The sequence below is a fragment of the Hyalella azteca genome, unplaced genomic scaffold (assembly GCF_000764305.2).
Source record: "Hyalella azteca isolate HAZT.00-mixed unplaced genomic scaffold, Hazt_2.0.2 contig385, whole genome shotgun sequence".
Lineage (NCBI taxonomy): Eukaryota > Metazoa > Arthropoda > Malacostraca > Amphipoda > Hyalellidae > Hyalella > Hyalella azteca.
The window spans coordinates 454,807-476,436 of NW_025930738.1; the positions used below are offsets into that span (position 1 = coordinate 454,807).

Consider the following 21,630-nt stretch of genomic DNA (forward strand, 5'->3'; position numbering starts at 1 on the left):
CCGACAGTTTCCTGGGAACGGCCGAAGCATCTTGAGCATCAGCAGGGAGGAATGGGGCTGATACATCAGTAATTAGTTCCCACAAGCCTCATAAAAAGCCAATTGCCACGCGTGGCTCTCGTGTAACTACCATAAAACCGTCTATAAGTTAAATGATATGAGTCTTGCCCAGACTGAATCTTTCGTTACAACGCTTACGTCGACGCTTCACGTCGACGTTGACGACAACGTCGACGCTTCAGTGCAATAAATAAACTGATGCTCCGTTGACATCTGATCTGATACGAAATACGAACCTGTGGGAGAGGTGGAAATTGTCAATCTGCATCTCTGCTGCCGTCTACCCTGAATAGCCCCTTCTTAAATTCTTTAGTCATATCGCTTTGATTGGAGCAATAATTTTGGTACCAATTTTCAAAGTGATTTCTCTCAATAGGATAAAATGAGTTTACATTTTTATAACTGTATAATTTTTGTGATGGATTAATGTGATGTAATGTCATGTGATGGAATAATTTTTTTAAATAAGTCCATTAGGTGGCCCATTCACAAAAAGTAATAATCTTACTACCATTACACTCACAAGCCAAGCAACACAATTAACCTTTTATTACGCAAATACAATGGTCATGCTTGGTCGCTCTGACGTATTCCGTATATCTTCTTCCAGTCTATGAAGGTTCGCAACATGCTCGTCGAGACTATAGTGTGTCGACGACTGAAGTAGTATACCTCTGCGCATCCGCTTGTTTTCTCAGTCAAGGCTTGACGAAGTTTGGGCTGCCAGCGTCCAATTCAAATATTCAGCGCCAGTTATTGTTGCATTCGCCAATGGGAAAACTAGACACTTTTCATTCGCATTCAGACGAGGACCAGATACGCAGGTAAACTTAAAATACAGAGCCTACTTCCACCTGAAATAACCAACAGATGCACGGGAAAATAAATAGGAAGTTTATCATAAAATTACAGAGCAAGTAAATTGGGGAATATGCCAGCATTAATTCAAGGAACACGAGGAAAAATAAATAAATTGAAATGATTAACATACCAGCCATTGATTGGTATTGAGCAAGTTTATGCTTAGTATTTTTTTTTTTATAATTAGGTTTAAAGGCTTCGAGTGCTTTTGCACTGCCCAGCCTGATCTCAGTCATTAGTTGGGGATAAAAGGAAGAGGCTTGGGCCAAGCCCAAGCTAGAGAGCTCTGGGTATGCTTAGTATTGTCGCAGCACTTTATAGCAGCATGAACTAGGAAGACAAAATTCTAACTATTGGATAATAAGCTTACCCGCCACTCAGAAAATCGGGAGAGGTATAACGGTTGCAACAAATGAATCGACATGCAACACAGGTAGTTGAGGTTATAAAATTAATGACATTTCAACTAAGTTCACTATACGGAGTCTTGGCCACTGCAACTGCAAACGCTGATCACTTAAAAACCGGGAGTCAACGCAGCTCACTCTACACGTTGCCAGCGTGAACCTGGTAACCAAATGACGGCCAAATAGCGCAGCTACAACGTCTGATACTTCAAATAACATGGAATGAAAGGTTTTCAATAAATCCCTCTTTCTATAGCCAGTTAAGAAGTACTCTTAATTACGTTAAATTTTTTAAGATGGATTACTTTTTTCAGCGGACAATCAGGACCATCACCACTCCATTATTGAGTTAACGGTAGATATTAATATGCTGACATAAACGCGGTGCTTTAGCTTTGTGAGATCAATAATTATTGAACGTATAACTTAATTAAGGCATACTCTGATACACGTAGAAAACGGTTTTTTATTAAGATCAGTGGACTCACCACAGCTTCTCTCGCGGTTTGAGCACCCTACCAAATAAGTTATCAATTTGGTTCGAAAATAAAAGTAATCATTTCTATTTAGTTTATTCTATTTTGCGTTTCATTTCGTTGCGTGTTTCCTAAATAAATTATAAGTTTGACGTTGCCGGACCGCCGGTATTCGGTTAAAGATGTTGAGATATAGTCGAAATAAATATCAGTTATATAACAATTTGTTAAATGCCAATAATTATCAATTATACTAATTCCAATCAAATAATTATCACATCTTATTACCTACTTTCTATTTTCGAAAGAGGGAAAATAATTTTTATTGAATTCTTGAAAGAAAGGTACTTTTCGAATTATACACGTTAAATGCAACTGTCTTGCCTCTCAGTATTGTTTTCTATCATATAATAAAGATGACGGCCTATAGTCATGACTAATGGCCATCAAAGAGATACTCGTGCAGACACTCGCATGTTGACCATCTGAAAAATATTTTGAAGATATTCTGACCCAGCATTGCCGCTTTATTAGGTATTTGAATTAATATTGTGGGCTGAAAAAATAATTTTCATTTATTAATTTCTGTTTTCATTCATTTATTTATCCATCTACCTATAATTATATGTTCTCCGTGTGACAGCCCGGAACCTTTGCTCGTTTTTGCGGGAAGGAGCTACGAGGCAATGAAAGCATTAAGAAATTAGGAGAATTTTGTAGGTAGATAGATAAATGAATGAATGAAAACAGAAATGAACAAATGAAAATTATTTTTTCAGCCCACAATATTAATTCAAATACCTAATAAAGCGGCAATTCTGGGTCAGAATATCTTCAAAATATTCGAGAACAAGTGATTTTGGCAGCTTGATGAAAAGTGTACGTATTGTACACATTTCTTGTGTAGAACTCTCACATCAATAATATGAAGAGCAATATCAAATATGTGATATGAATTCAACTGGTGGCTTTAATAAGTGGCGCTTGACGTTTTTCATATAGTTCATTCAGCAGATAGATTTTCCAACAGCTCTCTAGATTATTTCGATTATTCATCATCCATAAAAAATAAAAAGTTGAAATAGCTGCCGTGCTCTCACCATTTGATTTGACTCACGAAGGTGCAGCAACCAAACTCCTTGGCTTATAAACTGCCTCAAGGCACGATAGAGAACAATTGGTTATCTTGTATCGGTAGATGATTTGGAGCGTTAGAGCTGCCAAGCAAATTTAAATACTAAACGTGCCCACTGACAAAGTCTATTACCAATTCGGAATTTCTTTAGCGTATATATATATATATATACACACGAGGTAGTCTTTGGTTTAGTTACCAGTCAGTTATTTTCTCTTTGCGGTTCAGAGAAAGTAGCTTAATTTGAGGGCCCCCTTTGAATTTATTTTAACGACATTAAAAAAAGTATCGTCAGGATTTTAGAATAAATGTTAAAGCTTCAGAACATATCCATAAATACTAATATTAGGAATAACATCTGCGCAAGGTCCTGCCATGCGTTACTGATGACCGTTGAGAAGTTTTTGGGATAAAGTTTACATAAAATATATTTTAGATTCGCTGTCGGCGCATTGTTTTACTCTCGACCTGATGACCACTAAAGTGGAAAACAATAATATTGGTTGGCACATAATTTGGACGTTGAAAATTTAATAGAGGAGATTATACAACAACGAAATCTTCAGTGCCAATAAGTAAACTAGTGACTCGTATCGCCCGACTCATCTCTAGGTACGAAGTCAGATGTCCAGCCCGATGTTCTCTTTTTGTTTTTTAATTTAGTTTTGTTTTAATATAATCCCAACAGTATAGAAAAAAGTTTTTTTTGTATATCTCCACGATGATAGGTCAACTCCGTCCTTGCATCTCTTTTTTCTTACATCATTTTTTTTTTGAAGAAAGAGGGTTGCTAAGGGGTTCCACGTCGAATTGAGCGTATTGAATATAGTCACTCGCCTAATTAATTAGAGTTGATACGAAGATTGGGATTTAAGAGAATGTGAAGGTAGGATAACTTTATCGGCGTATTTAAGGATGATGCCGTAGACCAACACCTGGATTTCGGTATTGGACTTAATTAAACATAGGACACAACCTTATTCAATGTTTCATAATTCAATACGCGGCAGCTGAATGGTTTGGAAACATTTGAACTGAACTTCAACTAAGATGAGCTTTAGAAGAGTAAATCTAGTCTCTCGCTATTGAAATCGAATATTGCCGGAGCGAGTTCAAACAAATTGCTAAAACATTATCCAGACTCCCTGATAGCATCGTTGACGCTCCGAGTATGAACGCCTTCAAAAACAGACTAGACGAAGCTATGCAGGAGCATATGTTCAGTCTTAAAATGCCTAGCAAATTACGGACCAGGCAATAAGACTAGACGAAGCTATGCAGGAGCATATGTTCAGTCTTAAAATGCCTAGCAAATTACGGACCAGGCAATAAGTCCAGCAGCTATCTCAATCAATCGTCAGCTATGGAAAGATCGGGTTCCAAAGGCCGGATCCCTTGTGAATCAAGTCACGAAAAATTCGAGAATTGGCAACAGGCCATGGGCCTATTTCTTCAGTGCCGTCACTTCTATTCTATTCTATTCTACACATTTCATGCCTCTAACCGACTATCTTTATTCAGTATCAGTAACAATTCCACTTTCAAATTGTGAATAGAATTATCAGAATGTGGCAACCACTCTCAACTTCATCTCCAGAAGTCTGGAGATGAACTTGGCTGATTACTCCCAGCAGTTGTTCACAAGACTTCGATTGACAGAAATGGGCGCTGAGGCGACACGCAAATGGTTGCGATACGGCTAAAGAGAATTCACAATTTCTATATCACGCGATTCGAACATAGAAGTATTTTCGTAATTTACTAAATGTTTTATCATTCACAAATTTCACAAATATGTTTCGTGCTTGAGAATAGATAATATTTTTGATTGTTATATTGTTTATTTATTAGTAGGCTAATAGTGAAATTGACCGAATAATAGGAGTTTAGGTAATTAAGTTAAAGTAGTTTGGAAAATTAACGATATATATATATTGATGAAATTCACTATTATAGATATACAACGCGAGATATGAATTCGAGTCTCTACATGACCATGCACTTTTTCCTTTTTCCTCAACAGTTTTCCAGTCACGCGGCTTACGAATTATTGGGCGTCTGAGACTAAGAAAAGGATCTGATTGTATACATAAGGTGTACAAATTTTCAATGATAGCACTGTAAGTCGAAACTAGTAATAATCATATTGGGTTTCATGTCGAAGTTCCACACTTCAAGTGGCCTATATACAATAAAATGGTAGATGCAGATTTCTCATTCATCTTATTGTGAATATTGTCGACACGAGAGATCTATTTACGACCCAGATCAACAATATATTACCCATTTAGATTTGTGATGGCTTCATTCGTTTCCTCATGAAAAGTCGAAGTAACTTCTTTTACTTTGCAAGTGAACCTTGCCCTCTCGAGTGCGCCAACGAGTCACCGGGAAGACGTATGTAGACCGGAAGCGCGGAGATCCAGCAAAATTTCCGACGCCGATTTGACTGGGAACTCTAGTCCTACTTCGTGATCTTGACATATTGAATGTGAATACTTAAATTATACCGACCTAAATTATATATTTTATATATAATTTATATTTATAAATTATATATAAAATTCTTCAGCCAATCACTGTCAGATATTTCGGTTTACGTGTTACATGATTGGGTTATGTTTTGTTGCTCAACAATGAATGCAATTTTTCTCGCATTTGTGCATGTCAGTCCGAACATTCTTTTTTGCATATCTCTAATGCACGTAGCTATTGCTACTTCGCATCTTTAGGGATGGCATTTTCGTATCCTCCTAAACAAAGAACTCAAGGCTGCCACACCTTACAGTCTCTGTGCCGACGCAACGGTTTTCTTGGTATTTTAAACTTAGCACTTCTGGCCTTTAGCGATTAGCTACTCTTAATTTCTTGTAAGGCATTGTAGACTTAATTTTGATTAATACACGTAATTTACATTAGCCTTCCTTTTATAGTTGCGCATCATGTTGAATCTGTAAAAGAAAGCTAAGGGGTCAAAGATATTTAGTAATTAATGGTGCTGCTTTGAGGCGAATAATAGAAAAATCATACAATTCAAATACAATTTGTAATGAAAAAACTAGTCATAGTTTTGTAGAGCTCATTGAGACAAAACTAATGATGTATAACACCATATACAGGGTGCGCCACAGAAACTTACTTATTTGAAAAAATTCCTGTGCGGTTAGTTGGTCGAGTAGAGGGGCGAGAGGGGGTGCATCTGAAGGGGACAGTTCCCAAGTTTGTTTCTTAAAATTTCTCAAATAAATTTGCTGTAGTGCAAGAATTAACTTAACGCGATTTTGTTGCCCGTCAAAATGCATGTAAAATGCTGGTTGACAACCTGCCTGAAGACGCGGTCGTTTTTTTCAGTGGCGAGGCTCACTTCCACATTTCCGGCTGCGTCAACAGGCTAAACACTGTCTCTTATACACATCTAGATGTGTATAAGAGACAGGNAAATGAGGGTTCATTGCTGAGTGAAATGAGGAGTCATTGCTGAGTGAAATGAGGGTTCATTGCTGAGTGAAGTGAGGAGTCATTGCTGAGTGAAATGAGGGTTCATTGCTGAGTGAAATGAGGAGTCATTGCTGAGTGAAATGAGGGTTCATTGCTGAGTGAAGTGAGGAGTCATTGCTGAGTGAAATGAGGGTTCTGTACAAAGCAGCTACGACACGGGGTTGCGCACGCATGACATTCCTGTAGCACGACGTCTTCCAGACTTTGGGCCCTCAACACTGGCCGCACTTGTCTCTCGGAAGCTCGCAATATTGAAGGAGTTCGGGCAAGTTTGAGAACGCATCTCAAGTTCACCGCGGTCAGCCGCCACACAGGCCGAGTTGTCTCCTATGGGGCTCTTTTACTAGGCCTATTGGCTGTAACTCTACTCGTAAATGAGATATCAGTCTGATATCATTAATTCTATCAGAGCTACATATTTATCGTGAGGTTACCTCAAAATAAAGCATGTTAACTTTGTATTATAACTAGTATCGTGTAGTAAAATTATTAGGATTTGAGTCATGATGCACCAAGATTCAAATTCCATTGACCTAAATGAAGATTAACTTCGCATAACGTCAACAGTTTTGCGTATTGTCACGCTTTTCTGCTTGCCATGAGTATGTGTGTATGAAGTTAATGGCGATTCGTTTTACAGTTAATGCATATCATTGCCGCCAGGAATTTTAGAGAATGCGTACGCATAAGCCTAAAAATACCGAAATAATTAAGCCCCTTTCTATAATTTTTTGGTTATTTGTTGCATGGTTCGATAATTTTGATGCTTATTGCGTCTGTTGAAAAGTTTCAAATTTTTTATTTGTTGTAAGACATTCACGAAATAAACCAATTATTTTTCTTGAAAACTCGAACATGGGCATGTGAATTTAAATTAAAAACTGGAAAATAATGTTACACAGGTAATTGAAATAAAAATCTCGTTTTTAATTTATTTCTTATTTCACTCATGCAGTTATATTTTCACTCAAACCAATACATTTTATAATATCCAAAATAATTTAGATCCAGTTTGTAACAGAAACATGAACTGATAATATTTCAGTGGCGTTATTTTCATCAGATATCGAAGTCGCTTGTGAAACTGCTAGGATCTCCTAATAGCTCGGTTCATTCGAATGTATACACTCATTACAGGCGTGTTTGATGGAGGCAGTTTATTCGTAAAGACCGAAGTCGTCAGGGCCGACGATGTTGTTGGCGAAGAGCAGGGCGGCCACTTTGTCTTGGTCGGTGGCAAGGAAGTCCAGCCTGTGGTCGGCACCTCGGAGATCAAAGTCGTCAACCAACCACCTGAGAGAGGATTGAATATGATATTAGAATGAATAGATATTAAAATAGACTCTTTCAAGGAGGAAAACATATCATCCATATGAGACTTGAAAGATTCATATCAACTACCAGAGTACAGTCCGTTCTAGTCTCAGTAACGAATGATTTTTTAAAATTCTATCGAAGTTTACTGGCCGACACAGTCTCGTTAATGAGACAAACACGAGACCTTAACCACACACAAATACTTATACTAACCCACCCCATGCTACCTAATACATTATCGTTACTGTAGCAAAAGGAGAGCTTTCTTTATTATAGCATCGAGGAAGCAAAATTCCCTAAAGAGCAAAACTCAAGATTTGTGTCGATAATTCTTATTTCCTATTTTACAAACAAATTATTTCAGCATCAATCGAACATTGTTTACCGAATAACTTGAAAATTTTGATATCAGTTCTTAATTTTCTGACGCCTTTTTGACAAGAATTCGCAAAGAGACTGCTAAACTTGAAGACGACGCTCACATCCAACGGTAAATTGCAAATTGCATTGTAGTTCATGTAGTTACTGTTGATAATTATTCTAATAGCCAAGACTGGGCTAGGCGTCTAACCTGGCGTCGTTCTTGAGGCAGGCGTAGGACCGGAGCTCGTTCTCGCAGAAGAGGTAATGCTTGGTGGTGATCACATCGTTGGGCAGAGGGTACGAGTCCTTGCCGGGAGGCACGCACAACTGAAACAAATTAAATAAAATTACAGCGTCAGCATACTACTAACGATCGAATACATGTTTGTTCACGATGCATCATGTTTGATCAAACTTCATACAATAGGCGACCTCAAAAAATTGAATGGGTGAATTATTTGGCCACTTGCGATCAGATGGATCCAATAAGCACCTTAAAATCATATATGAATAAGAGAAAAAACTCTATTGATGAAGAATGATAATGATGAATCTTTATAATCATGCTGATGGTCGCGAATCAACACAAAAAATCTAATTTCTAATTTTTCTAATTCGGTTTGTTTGATCAAAATACAGCTGTGCCAAGCATGTACAGCCCTTATAAATAATTTTTGCCATTAAGACTATGAAAGTGTAGAGCATTTGTATGTGCACGCTTATAATAATCTAGTACTTTCAAATTATTATTATTGCCTTTAATCATCATCATTGTAATTGTGAAATAGTATCAAAGTTTTCAGGTCTGTTCAGTTTAGTACACTAAGTGTCCGTTCGACACTTAGCAAATGACCATAACTCATCTGGTCTTTACAAATGGGTAACATGGGTCCTGTTCATAAGTTGACTTCTTCCTACATTGAAATCCCGTGTAGGATAACTCGATCTAACTTTCTTCGAGATAAGTAATAATACAGAGCTAGGTGCCGTCTAAGTGAGGTACGTACGGCGTATTTGGTGCACTCGCTGACAGCATGCAGCATGTCGCTCTCCAGTTGCGCGGCCAGGCCTGCAGACTTGATCCTTGCCACGATGGCGTTGGCGTCGAGCTTGTTATCTTTGTCGGTCTGTGTGATAATCTCAGCATTGGCAGAAGTTCAACCTTCTTTATACATTCTCTAAAGCTAATTATATGCAGGACTACATTCAAACTGGAATAGAATTTATTTATAAAGTGGTGGTTGATGAACTCACTGCACTATTTAAATGTTCTCTCAACAATCGACACACCCCAGCTTGCGGTAGGCGGTTACAATGCTCATCATTAAGCATGGTTAATGCATACTCACGATGCCCATCTCGGTCATGACACAGCGGAAATAGTCGACCTCGGTCTTGATCTCGTCGGCGATGAACTTGACGCGAGACGAGGGATAGCGCGGGGCTGATCGCTTCTGTAGAGTTAAGCAACATTTAGCATGGCTTCGCTTGTGAAGGCGCGATCAAATACACTCAGCATCTGCTACTTATAAACCTAATGGTTCAAAAATCCAAGCACAGGTAAATGCACATATCAAGCCCACCAGATCGGGCGTGCGATAAATTATAGGGGGTTTAAATTTTTGACATGAGTTGATTAAAATTCATTCGCGTGACATATGATTGGTGGAAATGAACAATTTTCTTACTAAAAATGACGCATGGCGTAAGCTATAATCAGATTGATGTGTGATATGAGTCTAGATGCACAACCGTCTCTAAAATTTATCATGTTCTGCATCACTATCGAAGTAAATTCGATTCCCAGCATTAAATTCTAAATGATTGGATGCGATATCTGTCATCCGCATCATACATATTGTCCACAAATCTGCATCTCTAAATAAATAATGTTAGTGAAAATACCGTACAACGCAATGAACTGTTAGAAATGATTACCCAATCACTGACCTGAAGAGGTGATATTTTCATAAGAATGTGTATTTCAGAAGCTAAAACAAAATCGTATTCCAATTAATGACTTGGACTCGTAAGTTTTTTTTTTAAATGAGGTGAAAACACAACAAGCGACAACAACAAATTTGCTGGTTCAACGTACCTTACGGAAGAGGCTGAAAAGTGTCTGAAAAAAAGAAAAAAAATTGTAAATAAATCTTTAATAGCAAAATTTTTACGCTTACTGAATAAATGATGAAAAATAACTGTATAATATTATGGACATTCTTTTTAATAGGTGACGATACTCTTGCCACATATGAATCATTCATATTTCTTATTTTTACAATTACAAGTATCAACACAAATATACGTGTTGAAAAGCGTTAGCAACAATTTTATTTCTAATCTATCAAATCAGAATCAAATAGTTTATTATAACACAAAAGGTACCTGGATTCCGTTGTCGTTGGAGACCTGCGGTGCCCTAAACTTAGCGAAGCAGGTGGTAACGGCGCGGTCAACCTCTGCGTGGTACGCCATGGTCGCCTCGGTACCGAAGCATGCTTGTCGCACCTGCGCCAGGCAAGGACTTCGTCATTCCCAAGATTTACGTTAGGTTTCATTAAAAGCTACTCAGCGATGCTTAGTGCCTAATTCAATCTCTTTAAATTCAGTTACAGTTTAAAACAGTGCCTTATTTTTCTAATGAGATTTTCGGCCATCTATAAAGTGCTCATTATGTAGAAACATTTCTTTTATCACTACTTCTTGAGGTAGTCATCACCTACTTTATTAATTGTATAATCTAATCGATAATTTTTCATTTGATACTGTCTTTCAACTTAAGGTTTTTAGTTGACGATATCATATTGAATATAGATCTGTAAAGTATTTGCAAAAGACGCACAGTTTAAAAGCAATTGTCTTCATAATAAATTCAGCAAAAATGTTGACAAGTGGTCACAAAAGTTTAAATTACAATGAGTATAGAACATTTCTTTAACAGTCTTAATTTCGTTAGTTAATCATACCCGTGGTCCAGGAAAATTCCCCGATCAAAATATGCATGTGGCTTCTCTTACTATCTCCACTGAATGTAATTTTAATGAGACAAACAATGTAATAAATGCAATTCAATAAATGCACGTCTCCGGAGTGAAAGCATTACTGCCAAAAACTGCCGTGGCCCCCACATCTTTTCCGCTGAGGATGTTTGTTGGTATGATTATAAATCTTATATAAGCCATAACCTAGCAGGATACTATAGCCAGGGATATCAGGATAATACTAATAAGGAATCAAAGTTTTTTGCCTGATTTGAATCACTCCGTGACCACGCTTGCTTTTTGAGATGCTCTGCATGTAGCTACAAAAATTACAGGGCACCAAGAAACGTGTAACCACATTTATTCATAAATAGTGACATCGTGAAAATTTTGATACGAATAGTTATTTTTACACCCCGTTGTTTTGATCCACCAGCGCTGGATATGAGGATCAACAAATTTTTACTTGTAAAAATTGTATGCACAGTAATGATATGACACCACCGTAACGGGTAGGCTTATGTCACTCTGTCAACGTTGAAATTTAGGCGCCTATAATGGCTACATGTAGGAAAAGGTCTATGGAATAAAAGCCTCAAACCAGTTCATTCGTACTGACCTTGACGTTGCCGAACTTGTTGAGGTACTCGAACTCGAGGTTGAGCTGCACCTGGGCGGCCGCGAGGCCCAGGAGGGCGAGAAGCACAACACACGTTCCCTGCATGCTGAGGAGGAAGAACATGTTGTGCTTTTAGAGGACCAAGTACAGCTTAGATGAAACGGGAAAACATATTGAATAATTAATTCCTGTCTCTGTGAAAACGTAGATAAGTCATAAATCAGAAGCGAGGGATGTGCCGCGTGCTTAGATGATTCGTAATCATGCAGTAACTAATTTTGCTACCAACAAAAGTTGAAATAAAAAATTCGAAGTAAAATAACGTAAAACTTAAAGTGCTAAATTGTGACCCGAACAATTTTTGGATTTAACCATTGAAAATAGGAGTGGAATTTAATCATAGAATATAGGCGAATTTCCATTTTTCGCTACTAAGACCTGAAAGCTGCTGTGTGACACTCACCTGACGAGTGAAGACGGAGCTGTGGTGGCACTCAGTGATTCCCTGCATTTATATAGTCTTCCCTCAAGTCCCTCCTACCATGTGACCTTCTTCATCATTGGTCAACGGCTGAATTCTAGAAACAAACCTCATTGGTCAGATATTCCAGAATGCTTATTGGTCAAATTAGACCTTCGGCAGATTCTGACAAAATAATCGGAGCAAAAAAATATACTCAAAAAATTTTAATTCCAAGGCTAAGCTCTTCAATCGCCAGCATTGCAGATTCGACGATACAGGCCGATTGAGTATCTCTCAAAGTTCATGTATGTAAAACTATATACATCGTGCAATATTCCGAAGAACAAAAAGATAGCACACTATAATTTGCCTATTACATATATCCTAATACTTTTTGTGTTGGTACCATTAGAGGATCTGTAATTTTATGCTCAGTGCTATAATCTAGTAGCCTCGCCTAACGATGGTAATAGAGCAAACTTGAAATGGAAAAGTGCGTTTTTTTATTTAAATAAATTTTCAATTTGATTTAGTAGTAGAATCATAAAGTATTTCGAAAAATGGCTATCGTACTTTGAATGAGCAATGTGCAGCTCTAAGCTAAACGTGGGTTTTTACGTTTTTTTCGTAACATTTATCTTATAGTTTGGAATTAGGTTAAGGATTCAGGATTGCAGGAGGGATTTTATGCAACGCTAATACGGACAGCTCAAATCTCAGCGGTCATCTAACCCCGGGCATGGTAAGAAGAAGCAGTAATAACTAATAAAACATAAGCACTTCAGAATTTTTAATCAGCCTGCAAAATACAATAAACTTGATAGACCACAAATACCTTGATAAAAATCGTGTGTATACTCTGGCGACTTGATTATTATTCAATGCATTTGGAATGAAATTCATGGCAACAATAGCAATTGAACTGAAATGTTGGGGAAGACAAATATAAGAAAGAATTTTATTAAATCTAAAGTTAATATGGCAACAATATTGAGGTCATCTACTGAAGTTCGAGAGTAGCGGAAAGTTACCTTGCCTTGACCGATTCACATAAATGATTTGGATAATCCCATGATAAATTAAAAATTTATAAGATAGTTAAGGACTATTTATCTAGGCTGAACCTTCTGACAAGTATCAGCCGCTAACAGTACTTAGATTGTAAGGCCAGTACATAGATAGTGAGGTCAGTACAGAGATTGTGAGGTCAGTACATAGATTGTGAGGTCAGCACATAGATTGTGAGGTCAGTACATAGATTGTGAGGTCAGCACGTAGATTGTGAGGTCAGTACATAGATTGTGAGGTCAGTACAGAGATTGTGAGGTCAGCACGTAGATTGTGAGGTCAGTACATAGATTGTGAGGTCAGTAGAGATTGTGAGGTCAGTGCATAGATTGCGAATTACCTGTTTAACCCCAGTTAACGTGAAACGTACACGTACCATGACTGTATTGTACACGCACCATGACTGTATGGTACACGCACCATGACTGTATGGTACACGCACCATGACTGTATGGTACATGCACCATGACTGTATGGTACACGCACCATGACTGTATGGTACACGGACCATGACTGTATGGTACACGCACCATGACTGTATGGTATGACATCAGCTGACAGAAGAACAGGAGGCATATATAGTACGTTCACAGAAGTTTATTTCACATTCTAATTTCCTACCCCCAAAAATACCAGAGAACCAGGAATTTCCATAAACAAAAGCAACTCAATGATGAATCATTCTGACATTTCTTCAGATTTGAAGAAAATCTACTTCGTTGATAATTTATTTATAAAATTTAACATATTTTTTATGTTTTCGGTAATAGTCACTAAAATATCCATGAATTAGCAAGTCTAACTGACAAACTTCCCAATAGGCGCGTCATTTCACGGAGTTATATAGGAGAAGAAACGCAATATGCACGTCATTAGATTGAGTTACTTAACTGAAGGACAAATTTGCAACGCCATGCTTCAATAATTTGTTACATGCAGCAGCGAATTAAGCTGAGAACTGGTCAGACTTCTATCACTCGCCTGCTGCAGACGTAAGGGCTTACGTAAGTACTGCATGGCAACAGCCGCTCTCTGCATGGCTGGCTTACGTGTTTGCCAAAGGCTGAGTTCTTTTTTTCTTCTTCGTTTTAGCAGACCAGTTTCTGGAGCCAAAGGATGTGTTCTTTTTTTTTTCTTCTTTGTTTTAGCAGACCAGTTTCTGGAGCCGCACTGGCCCCCAGAGCCAAGCCTTTAAGCTGGCCCAATGACAGTGGTCATTATGGTGAAAATGCTGCTAAAATTTTTTACAATCCTTGTCCGAAGGTTGTATAAACTAATTTATGAGGATTTTTTAATAGTTATTCGGCCGGAATTCTTTTTAAAACGTTAAGGCTTATGGTTACGTATTTATGTAACGCATTCAGCCAGTTTTTAATGAATTTATCTGAAACTTAGCAGGACATGATAATGTTAAATGAAGCCACAAAATTAATTAGACACGTGCGCTTCCTAAGTTACTAAGTTAATAGTCACTTAATAAATTATCCCTTCGGTTGAAAATGATACTCGTGAAGAACTTACTTCACTGTAAATAAAGCTTGTTATTGGTGATCCTCGACCTGCTTCATATGCTTTTGTTTTAAATTCATTATTTTATGAGTCCACATAACTAATTTATATTAGCCAACCGCATTTTAGATGTTATTTCTGGAGTCATATGTACTATCGATTGTCAAACTTGAAGCTAAACTCACTTTAAAATAAAAATATAAGTAAATCTTATGCCATGTTAATTGAATCTGTCAATCAAAGTAACGAAAAAATTTCTGAAGGTTACCTCAGAGAAAAGCAAGAATGAGATAGCGGCCCAGCCAATTTAAGTGTAGTTTTTGCAGCGTTTTTACCTGCGTCATAAATTGCGTGCGCTAAGGACGCCCAGTGGTATATCGTTCACTCTCGGCGCACAAGCGCACGCAAGGAAGTTACAGTAAAATGATTACACATCAATTACCGACCAAAGTCACTGTTTCGCTTATTACCTCTGGCTCGCGACCAAGCTGCCTTTAACTGCAGTCATTTAAGCCGCCAGTTTATTGTGGTATTTTGAAATCCTCCATTTAAGGCAAGCTTGTCTTCAGAGTCCCTCGATCAAAACTTATAGAATACAATAGAATTGCCGGCACTGAATTGCCGGCCGATTCTTGTACTATTCGTGACTTGATTCACAAGGGATCCGGCCTTTGGAACCCAAGCTTTCCACAACTGACGATTGATTGGGATAGCTGCTGGACTTATTTGCCTTGGACTTATTTGTCTGGGTCAATGATTGGCTGATGATGCCAATCATTGTCAATGATTGGCTGATGAACTTACGATCTCTTAACTTTTTTTGAAAGTATAGGCCACGGGCCTATACTTTCAAAAAAGTTAAGAGATCATAAGTTCATAAGTCAATCATTGACGGCCTTTCGAGCAAAAAATCCACCAATCAGAGGCAGGAAAATAGAGTGTAAGGACCGACGTTCACTTAGCAAGTTCGAAAGTATGGCCCGTGGTCCGCACGTAAGGTGCTAGGCATTTTAAGACTGAACATATGCTCCTGCATAGCTTCGTCTAGTCTCCTTAAGGCACAACGAAAGATAACCACTTTAAATTAAATTCATGATTACACTTTTTCGAAGGGTAGAATTATGGGTAGAGGAAATCAGAGTTTGAGCTTACATTACTAATTGGAGGGACTCTGGATTGATCTTTCTAAGCAGAGGTTGTTTACATTTCTAGGTAGAAGGCATCCAAGTTTAAATTTTTAAATAGACGGCATCCAATTATATCTCTATAGATAGAAAGCCTCCTAGCTAGCCTTTCTGGGTTGAGGGAATCCGAGTTTAGGTAGAGGGCAATTAAGGTAGAGGGCAATCCAAGGTAGAATGCAATAATTGAGTTTACCTCTCTATAGGTATAGAGGACATACTGTTTACTTTTTTGGGTAGAGAACATCCAATTTTACATTTTTAGGCGGTTGGCATCCGAGTATTCCCATATAGGTACACGGTATCCGAGTATACCTCTCTAGGCAGAGGGCACCCGAATTTATCTTTCTAGGTAGATGGCATCCGAGTATAGCTATCCAAGTAGAGGGCATCCGAGTTTATTTTTCTAGGTATAAGGCATTTGAGTCTACCTATCTAGGCATATAGGGGGTCTGAGTATATTTTTCTAGGTAGAAAGCATCTAAGTCTACCTGTCTAGGCAGAGGGCATCCGAGTATATTTTTCTAGGTATAAGGCATCTAAGTCTACCTATCTAGGCAGAGGGCGTCCGAGTTGAAATTCCTAGGTAGAGTGAATGAGTATATACATTCATGAAGAGCAGATTAATTGTTATCTGTACGGTCAGAGAATGATTGAGTGCCAACTCCTGCACTGTAATCATCAGAGAAGTGTTTCAGTGGCAGCTGGACGGTGTGTCTCAGTTTTACAGGCAGCTTCTTAATTACAGTCTTCCATTCAGTTAGGCCACACGTTAGGTGGTTGATTTACAGAGAAATTTGCGGTAAATTAAATTAAGTTTAGTCACCGTTTTCTTGGAAAAGGAAACTTTTGTAGTAAAAAGCCCCATTTCAATGTGAAAGACCCCAAAAAGTTCAAGCGTTTGATTCCAGCTTAATTCTATGATTTTAACCAATGAATTTTTTAATTTTGACATAAATTTAGGGTAATATTGGCAACATTATTTTCTATTTTTCCAAGATCTTCTAATTATCGAACAATGTGCAAGGAAGGTTCAAGAAAGAATAATTTCTGTTTTTTCCCTCTTGGTTCATGGAATTTCCTCTTATTTATATTAAATGCTGCTACTGATACCTAGGTACTCAAAATATTAACCTCTGTGAGGACGAGTGAACTTTTTCCTGACAACTAACCTTCTCCTAGTAACCGGTCTCCACCGATATTACGGCACAAGATGCATGAATCCGGCTTTTCACGGCAATAAGTCTTCACTACTCGTGAAGCCATGCACTCTGAATTTGAATTGTTGCGCAATATCTTTTCACAAAATGGCTTTCCATCACACCTGGTGCTCACCCAAATTAAAAAGTTTATGTCAAAGCAATATACTGCAGTCGTTCCTAGGTGTGACAATAGGAAAGTTGTTTACTGTTCTTTTCCCTACTTTGGACCTGCATCTGAGACTATGTCAAAGGAATTAAAAGTTTTATTTGCCAAATATCTTCCGGATGTAAATCTTCATGTGTTGCTGGTTAACAATTTTAGAATCGGCTCTTTTTTCAGGTATAAGGATACCCTACCTGTTCCTATGCGATCGTCACTAGTTTACAGATATAGTTGTGCGCAGTGCGCATCAGCGTACGTCGGTATGACGGCACGCAATTTCTATACTAGGCTGGATTTTCTGAACAGAATTTTGTGGTTTGAACTGACGATGGAGCTGGACTCCGAAACGTTTTCTCTTATAAAGATATGGTGAATTTTTGTGGTATTTTCTTTGCTTTTAAATTCCTGGTTAACTTGCGATTCAAGCAAACAAGTGATTTTAATATTCACTACTCGTATTATAGTAGACTTTTAACAATGAATGGTTCGCCAATTTAGGTTGATCGACACTAACATAAAATGATGCGCCACTAACATAAAGCACTATTTTGTGCCCTGTTATACTCGCGAGTATTTCCTTATATGCGGATAGTCTGCTTCAGTGAGCCTCCAATCACGCAACATCTACCAACAGCTTTGAAAAGACCACGCAGAAAATCTAAGGTAAGACTGGCTATGGCCTATGGGCCTCTTTACCTTGGGATGTCAACGCGGATATATGTATATATATATATATATGTTCGAACGTAACTCGTAATTATATTTTTAAAACAACACAGTAAGTGAAACGACTTCCTAAACAACTGCATTGGCCGTGGAAGTTTTTGTTGCCAAATGACGACCCAGCTGAAGCTCTATAACATCTTTAAGTTTCACTTTATTGTTTGGAATTACGAGTATCTTGTCCCTGCATAAAAATATTGTTTAGTTCCGAAACTTACGTTGAGGTTGAGGGAGAAAAATCTCCACCAGTTTTCTCTCGCCATGTACCACTCAGAAATAGGCAAAATAAGTAAATATTAATAAATAAGTATTAAATATTTAATAATAAAGTAAATATTAATAAGTAATATTAATAAGTAAATAGTAAATAATAATATTATATATAAGTAAATATTAATAATAAAATAGGCAAGAAAAAATGGATATTTGAATCGAATACATATTATTCAGTGAAAATGTCAATATATCTCCCTACTGTTTTTATAAATTATAAATAATCGGCAGGTTTAATGGGATATAAATGCATGATTTGATCCCCACATAAGACTGTTTCATTAATTTCGCCCTACCTTCATTTTAAATCTCCAATTTTCAGTGATATTCATTTAATTTCTATCCATTTCAAGGCTAGTTATATAGTTTCTTCTAACACCGTTGAAATATTGCCTGGAGAAGTGCTAGCATTCTTCCAGACTCTTATTCATAAAAACTTTTTGACAAATTACAACTTTTGAAATGATAATCTGATTTGATGCGAGTTTAAGCACGATCTCGACTTCATGGATACCAGAGCGAGTTCGTTTCTAGCTTAGTACCCTAACGCTCAGGCTCAAGGCTTACATCATTAAGCGCTGGCTCGCATGGCCACATAATTACTATTATTTGTCAACATGCCAAGGCGGCAAGACTGAAATTTGGCACGTTTTTTGGCAAGTTTTTGCAAGTCCAACGTCTGCAAAGGTGCGGTGTGTACCTTAAATTTAAAATATACGCGTCTTTAATGGCGTCCTTCATTTATGTGTGTCTTGATTGACATAAAGAGAAGAATAAAATAAGTACGAACTATAAATCATTCAATTATTGAGGGAATATCATACTGGAGGACGTCGAATTTTCAGCTCAGGGTTACGCATATATGAAATTAAGCAGAGTTGTACTCGCATATTTCAGATGATTGAGCATCATTTTCATTTGCTTTGGAGTGTCCAAACGATTTGATTTGTAGGCATTAGACCTACAAGCGTACGATGAAATGACTGTTGTATCGTGGCATTCCAAGCGCTAAACCGTTAGAGTCCAGCCATTTTCGTGTCATCAAAAGGACTAGTTGCATTGCATCTCTTGTATGAAGACTAGATCACAGAAAACTTATTTGAATCCGCGCATGAACATCGGTCGATTGCTTCAAGCCCAGCATCGTCAGGACAAATCTCGCTGGCTCTGAGCAACCGGGTAGAACTTTTTTGTTATTCTCGCAGCGGTAGAACAGGTTGCAGCCCAGCGCTGGGTAGAGCCGCAACTCTACCATGCCGTCATCGATGTTTTTGGTCACGACAGCGCCACAGTTGCACAGTGCCTCACAGAGTCAAACTTCCACACAGTTCTTCTGGTCGTGTCAATTTATGTATTAGAGACACAATTAAACTAACTTTATTTTCACGCATTTTGTTTACAAATGGTTATAGCATTACCGATTAATATTTCTCGAAGTCGGCATTACCACCATATTGTTCAATTTAAGCCCATTAAGTACATTATATGTGCTCTGTTCTTTGTTTTTCCTCCCAGAGTGAATAAGTGGAATTTTTATTTATTGATCTTGTGGTATTTCCCGCCACATAATTCTATACTAATTTTGAGGGGTATGATTGGATGGCGGCACTTATGGAGCTGATTCCTTCAAATTATTCACACGAACTTCTATGAGTTTATTCATATTAACCCTCAAGTTATTGTGAGAGCCTTTCTAATATGAAAGGCTGGTTTAAAAAGAGGCAAGAATATTTCCGATTCACACTATAAAAAAGTTGTTTTTCGTTAGGTGAGGCAGAATAAATACGCATAAAATGCAATGCCTGTAGAAGTGCATTACGGTAAGCTGTTTGGCATCGTCGAAGTCACCGCGACATTGGAATTTGATTTTATTTCCAATTAAATGACACGTAAGTGTTTGAGAATATCTTCTATATTTCTACTCTATTCAATAGTTTTATTTTAGTCACCAGCCATCGCATCTTTGTTTCCCATTTTATCCTCGAAAATAAAATTTAACTTCAAGTGATAACCTTGTAATAAAACTTGATACTTCACTAATGCGCACCCAATTTTAGCTACTTATTTTTTTTATGAATGTGTCAGTGTCCTGCCCAATTTTTAATTAACTATTTTGAAGGTTTGTTGCTCTCTGCCAATGATTGTCACGAATTTCAAGTTTTATGAACCTGAGCTTATAAAGTCTCAAAAATCCAGACCAAAAATTAACAAAAAATCCCATTCTGTCTTTCGCCCTTTATTTTGCAACGTTTCGAACGCGCAGAGCAACATATTTTCCTGGACAAGTTATCTTTTCGTCCTGCTGTCGGATCGCTCGTTCTGGTTTGGTTCATTAACGTTACACTGGGACAGTCGAAAAGTCTTTATTCATTTTCAAATTGAGTTAAACGTTCAATAAGAGACGAGGTGACAGGAGCAACACGACGGGACACTACACATGCTTCCCAGCTCCGCATGGGTGTAACTCCCACATATTAACTCAAAAATCTTTCGGCAGCTGACAGAGTGAAACTCTGTCAGCTGCAACAGAGCGGCTGACCTGGCTAGTACAACTCTGTCAGCCAGGGAGAAATCCGCTTGAATGAAAAATTGTACATCTAACATTAGAGAAAATTTGGCAAGACTGAATTATTTACATCATAGATTAGCGTTAAAAATCCTATCCTAGCTACACACAAGGCTAGCGTGGAACAGGCGGAAAACGCACGAAAATAATACATAAAATGTTATTAGCAGTGTAGTACAGTGCAGTACAAATGCATAAATAATTATTAGTGCAATCCATGGAGACCGGTTGCAGACAACAAAAGTAGGAGCACAATGAACCTGCGATGAAGAGCTTGAAGTGCCCTTGGAAACGGCGGCCCCTTCATCAAGGTCATCATGTGCTGAGCTGGTCTGTTTCAAATTGATACAACACGAAATTATTAACTTGGAACCTGAATTCTCAGTATTCTAACGTTAACAGCGAAACTACATTCGAATTTGATGAGATCATCATAATCTAAGTTTGATGTCGGTTAGCAGTCGAATGACCTCTAGTGACCTCTGAGTAGACCAACAATGCAACGGTTGGCAGTGGTCAACGGTCAAGGACAGAGTAAGGTACTTTTTCAATGTATTTCACGGTTAAAAGTTTTCGATAGCATGCGGTAAGTAAATTTTTGATGCAATTAAATATCAAGTGCACGAGCGACATCTAAAAAACTCATGGGGCGCAGTGTTTAAGAATGCTTATTCGAGGACTTCGTGCTAACGCAGTAAAGTATGGAAGTAGTGCTGGTTTGAAGCTGCTCATAAGCGACACTGGATAGTACACAACCACAGC

The 21,630-nt window shown here is 37.8% G+C and overlaps 1 protein-coding gene across 1 annotated transcript; it reads right to left on the minus strand.

Annotated features, from left to right (window-relative positions):
- Positions 1-7,355: 7,355 nt before the first annotated feature.
- On the minus strand, positions 7,356-11,858 carry LOC108673703. Its single transcript, XM_018161567.2, has 7 exons — positions 11,721-11,858; positions 10,506-10,628; positions 10,216-10,239; positions 9,467-9,571; positions 9,125-9,244; positions 8,326-8,444; positions 7,356-7,730 (listed from the first exon to the last, which is right to left on the minus strand). The coding sequence occupies exons 1-7, from the start codon at positions 11,841-11,843 to the stop codon at positions 7,595-7,597; spliced, it is 750 nt and encodes a 249-aa protein (XP_018017056.2). The 5' UTR covers positions 11,844-11,858; the 3' UTR covers positions 7,356-7,594.
- Between the last annotated feature and the right edge of the window lie 9,772 nt (positions 11,859-21,630).